The 5,256-nt window shown below is 31.1% G+C and overlaps 1 protein-coding gene across 3 annotated transcripts; it reads right to left on the reverse strand.

Annotated features, from left to right (window-relative positions):
- Positions 1-1,808: 1,808 nt before the first annotated feature.
- LOC149542014 (nicotinate methyltransferase 1-like) lies at positions 1,809-4,766 on the reverse strand. Of its 3 annotated transcripts, none has more exons than XM_089796149.1 (4): positions 4,580-4,766; positions 3,211-3,576; positions 2,690-2,892; positions 1,809-1,969 (listed from the first exon to the last, which is right to left on the reverse strand). In XM_089796149.1, the coding sequence occupies exons 1-4, from the start codon at positions 4,691-4,693 to the stop codon at positions 1,909-1,911; spliced, it is 744 nt and encodes a 247-aa protein (XP_089652275.1). In that variant the 5' UTR covers positions 4,694-4,766; the 3' UTR covers positions 1,809-1,908. The 3 variants fall into 3 exon arrangements, 2 of the variants coding, with proteins under 2 accessions (XP_089652275.1, XP_089652276.1); XR_016355170.1 differs by having other exon boundaries at positions 1,842-1,969; positions 2,690-2,906; XM_089796150.1 differs by lacking the exon at positions 1,809-1,969 and having other exon boundaries at positions 2,420-2,906.
- Positions 4,767-5,256: the final 490 nt, after the last annotated feature.

Here is a 5,256-nt window from a genome sequence, read left to right on the forward strand (position 1 = left end):
AATCTACTATTCACTTCTAATTAATATATAAGAGAGATTTTACAATGTATAAATTTTCTCTACAAAGTGTTTGTTTCCCAAATAGATGAATATGTTGTGATATGCATGTTAATTATGTTATTTCTTTTAGGTATTTTTTTAGTATTATAAATACATGAGAACTTTTTTACATTACCTCTCCTAAAGGTTAGTGTGGAAAGTGTTTTTGCTACCATAATTTTCTTACATATATTATCACTAAGGAACTACAAGAGATTTAGTGAATTCTCTACTAGGATATATAATTTTCTCAAAAAGGCAAATATAAATACAGTATCAGACCTTTTGAATTACAATGGAGAAGATTTAATGAAAATAAAACATCTTGGGGAACAATCTATCAAAGAAATACTGGAATTGATACGAAATATTGGAATTGATTCATTGGGGAATTTGGTTTAGACTTATAATTGATTTCTTTGCAAATTTGTCTAATTCACTTGAATTCAATAGACTTTTAAAGATAGATGAAATGCCTAAATGAACCCAATGCCTTTGATTTTTTTGTAGAAAGTCCTCCCATAAAGGTCATAGGACAATAAAAATATAAGGTTGTGGCATGTAATGAAGACACATTGCAAATGCATATTTAACATCAGTGTGAAACAAGATGAATAGGTATGTCCATCTCAAAATGAAAGTGATTTTTCTAAAATGCTTGTAATGGAAATGTATTATTTGTTGTTTACTTAAAATTTTGTTACTTATTTTTTAGATTGTGTTATTCTTTGCATTTTCCTTCATTAGCTTATTGTTCTTCTAATAGAAATGTGATAAGAATAAATATAATTGATTCCTTTATTGTCATTCTTCACTGGCCTGAAATAAATCTTGCACCAGTGCTTCATACTTTTTCAACTCTATTGATAGCCATGTTAGCTTATTGATCTATATTTTCAAATTAGCTTCATGTATATGTGGTTGGAAGTTTAGTTTTATTGATTCAATAGACAATTGAATTTAATTACTAACATTGGAGGCTTTTGGATCTTACCATTTTATTATTAGTGTGGAAACCTCATCTATCTAAATTAAACCTTTTTCATCCTTGAACATTATTCTTGCCTTAGGAGCTTGTAGTTTTGCTTCATTGTTAATATCGAAGTGACTATGCTTTGATATTTTACATTCCCTTACTCTTATCTAACCTTGAATGATATATATTACACTAAAGGATCCACATTTAATTTTAAATCGCGATGAAAAAATAGTTTTTCTCATTGAAGTTGAATTGTTTTCCATTTATTCTCTTCTCTTTTCTTAAGGGTTTCAACACACTCAATTCCATTAATAGGTGAAGATAAAAATATTAACAATATAAGTAATAGCAGTCAAGACAATTGTTAAATTATTCATCCATCCAAATTAATAGTACTACAAATGAAAGATTTCTTTAAAGAAAAAACCACAATATATAATATATTTTGTTGTGTGACATCAAAAATACATATCATGAACTAGTCTTTTGGTAGCCACTTATTATATAACATTATCTAATTGCATTTTAGATAGAAACTGATGAGATTGTGAACACGAATAAATCCCTTCATCCACAGCAATTATTGCATGCCTCTTTTTTAGTCATGAGAGCAACAACTAACTCTATTTCTTTTGAGACATACTCTTCAAACATTATAGAAGCTCTTTTAGCAATTCTAAAGAAGAATTCATTAGTCAATTGCTCACAACCCAAATGAACCTCTATAATGTTCTCCAATAATGCTTTATACTGATTTTCCACAAATCTTCCAAACATTTTCTCATCTCCTCTTCTCCACTGTGTCATAGGGTGCATTGGAAATCCTCCCAACACCTTCATGTTCTTTATCTCAAATGACCCCTCTTTCTTTATTACACTCTCCATCTCTTCTAAATTTGCACCAAACCAAGGTACATAAAATGATTCATGTTTCTCTTTTTCAATAATACCCTGCCAATACAAACTTTCTTCAATAAGTTGGTCCTTCCAATACAAATGCGTATATTATGGTAGAAAATATATAATCCAACAATTCATTTTAAAATGTCATATTAATTATTCATTTATTTTAAAGTAACTAAGGATTTTGAATTTAAATAGAAACCCTAATGGCTCTAATTGGGCCACCCATAAATCGGACGGCTTAAACATCACACACTAAGCTTCATTCAAGGCTAAAAGTGTTAAATAGTCAAACTTGACTTATTTTATCCAAAATTATTTTTCTCCTTATTGTGTGACATCACATACTAAAGAAGAAATTAAGCTTTGAAAAGTAAGTCAACTTTGACTATTTAAATTTTAATTAGGAATTAAGTTTAAATATGTAATTTTGGCTATGGAAGAGCCAAAATGCACCTGCATAACCAATTTGTTTGTATTTTTTAACAAATAAATACAAACAAATTAACATTCATATATAAATTTATAATTAATTAATAAAAGTGCATTTTAGTATAGACAGTGCGTAAGTATATGATGTTCCATTCTAATTCACAATTGAAAACGAAAACATTACTCTACTTAAAAATCCCAGAATAAAACTCATTCACGGATGAAGGAAGGTGGTGAATTATAGAAAGAGAGAGGGAATGCATGATATAAACCTCGTTAACAAGTTCCTCAAATGCATATTCTAAGTGGCGTGCAATATTTCCTAATATTCCTTACTTCTCCTTTAGTTGGCTGCCAGCATTATGACCCGGCATAACTATGAACATGCATCCCCCATCAACCATCTCTCTTGCTCTGACATTTAGAAACGTTGTGAAGTCTCTGTTAAATTGTTGTAGATATGCAGCTCCCACTGCCTCCTCACAATCAGTTGAAACATACACACGATGAGACCTTTTCTGTTGAACACTCTCTGGAACCTGCATTTACATGTCTAAGCTTCGAAAAATAAGTCAATTCTGATTATTTAACACTTTAAACTTAGGAATCAAGTCTTAGTATGAGATGCTTAATTGGACACCAAAATATTTTGTACCCATCCACTGAGAAATTACAGGGCGCTGCTATCCTTGAATGCACCAAAAGCCAAACTTTTCTTTCTAGATCTATACAGTGATTTTTTCTCAAATTTTTTGTTGCAAATTATTAAGAACAAATACTAAGAATTTTTTTAAAATCTATTATTTTTTAAATTTTGATTAAAGGTACATTTTGTCTAGAAGATAGGAGCAACTCACCTGCGAAATCCAGTGGAGACTGGCAGAAGAATGACAGAAATGCAGAGTCTTCTGAGGAAAGAGACGTCTGAAATGTGATCCACACACAGCCGCTGCGAAGTAAGATCTTGCGGGCATCATTTGAAACAACGAATTGAAGTCATTCGATGGAAGATCAGCGAAATAAACCTCGAATTCTGGCATTTCCTCTTGTCCAAGTGAGCATTGTACAGCTCTGACAATGGTGTCTACTGCCAGGAGTGTATTTCTCCCTGTTCCACACCCCAAGTCAGCTATCCTCAACACGCCTTCCCCATTAAACTTCAATCTCATATTCTCGTAAATGCCACGCTCCAGAATCGGTTTCAAACCTTCAATAATCTTTAGCTGCACCAGCAAATTTGAAAAATACTCATTATTCTCCAACAGGAAAAGTTATAGCTTTTGTGATATTGTGATAGGATTCTAACTATCTAGTTTTGAGTCAAATTCTTTGACTATATTTTACTAGTAGTGTTTTATATATCTAATTAATGAGTGCAAAGTATTTCAATAGTTTCATAAAAGATGAATTCATTAAATCACTATTCATATGAAAGATGGATTAATGAATTTGATTGGGAAACTACATTATCTATCAGACAGAACTCGAACCATAACAAAATAGCTACAACTAAACAAAAACAAAAACTTAAAACAACTAACTAGGCTGGGACCAAAGCAAAAACCAACCATCACCGAGAAAGACCCAAACAACCAAGCTGCTACCAGCAATGAGAAGTGTTTCATATATTTAATATTTAAGGGCAGGGCTATCCTCCAACAAAATGCACCTTTTCAAAAATTCATAAACACAACAAATTTTTTTGAAATTTTCTGTATTTATTCTTCATGATCTCCATATTTTAAAATAATAATAATATTATTACTATATTTTTTGGAGATCTGGAAAAAATAAAATATTTAACTTCTGATATATTTTAGACGATAACAGAAGCCTTTAGTTATAGAATGCGAAGTATTTCAATTGTTTTCATAAAAGATAAATTCATTAAATCACTGCTCATATAAAATAGATTAATGAATTTAACTCCTAAACTACATAGTTCTGATAACAGTACTATAATACTACAATTTAATTTGCGATATCTCCTGCTTATCAAATTATAATTCTGACCAAGGAAAATTTACAAGACCAACAATACTGTCTTTCTTCAAACTGAAAGTCAGTAAAGAAACACAAAAGGAAGTAAAAGAAAGAAATTGATTGGGTGTTTAGTACTTTTGAGATGAGGAATTGTTAGCATAACTATAATCTTGAAAGCGTTCAAACTGGAATTAGCAAATAAACACATAGAACATGATAATAGATTGGATCTGTATTTTATACCTGGCATGAAGAACTGTTTGCATAACTAGAATCTCCATCTCCGGCCTTCATGCCAAGCACATTTTCAAGACTCGGTTTAGAGGGAGTTGGAGATTTAGATCCGGTCACATCCATTTTGATGGCTTTCTTGACTCCTCAGGTTTTTTCAGGAAAGTCTAATGTGTGTGTCTCATCAACTCTGATACGTCTCTATTTATAATCTTTAGTTTGTAGAGGTGTATTTGTTTTTCCTTCATAAGGGGGTGAAGGCGAAGCAGACCGAGCTGGTCGGATCCTACTGAAATGAGGTTGCTAATTTTTGAGAGCTCCCTACAAGGTAGGTATTTTATCAATTTTTAGGGATGATAAATATAGAGGATATGTGTAAGTGGTGGCAAGTATTTCTTTTATAGTAAGATGTTTGGTTACAAGTATTTCTTTTATAGTAAGATGTTTGGTTACACTCATTTTCAGTAGGTAAAATATATTATATTTTTACTTAAAGAGCATGGGATATGTTTTATTTTTCAGATTTTTGAATTATTAAATTGGTTAATGTCAATTCATACGGCTTTCCCTATATTTCTTAGAGACCATATGATGTCGAAACAAAGAAGTCAATTACATTTCAAGAATGTTGATAATGTCAAGTGTGTTAAATAATACAGTGCACTTTTGGTAAATAATGCCAATGGTTA

The sequence above is a fragment of the Cupressus sempervirens genome, chromosome 8, assembly GCF_028749045.1.
Source record: "Cupressus sempervirens isolate cs-2001-9-10 chromosome 8, ASM2874904v1, whole genome shotgun sequence".
NCBI classification, from domain to species: domain Eukaryota; kingdom Viridiplantae; phylum Streptophyta; class Pinopsida; order Cupressales; family Cupressaceae; genus Cupressus; species Cupressus sempervirens.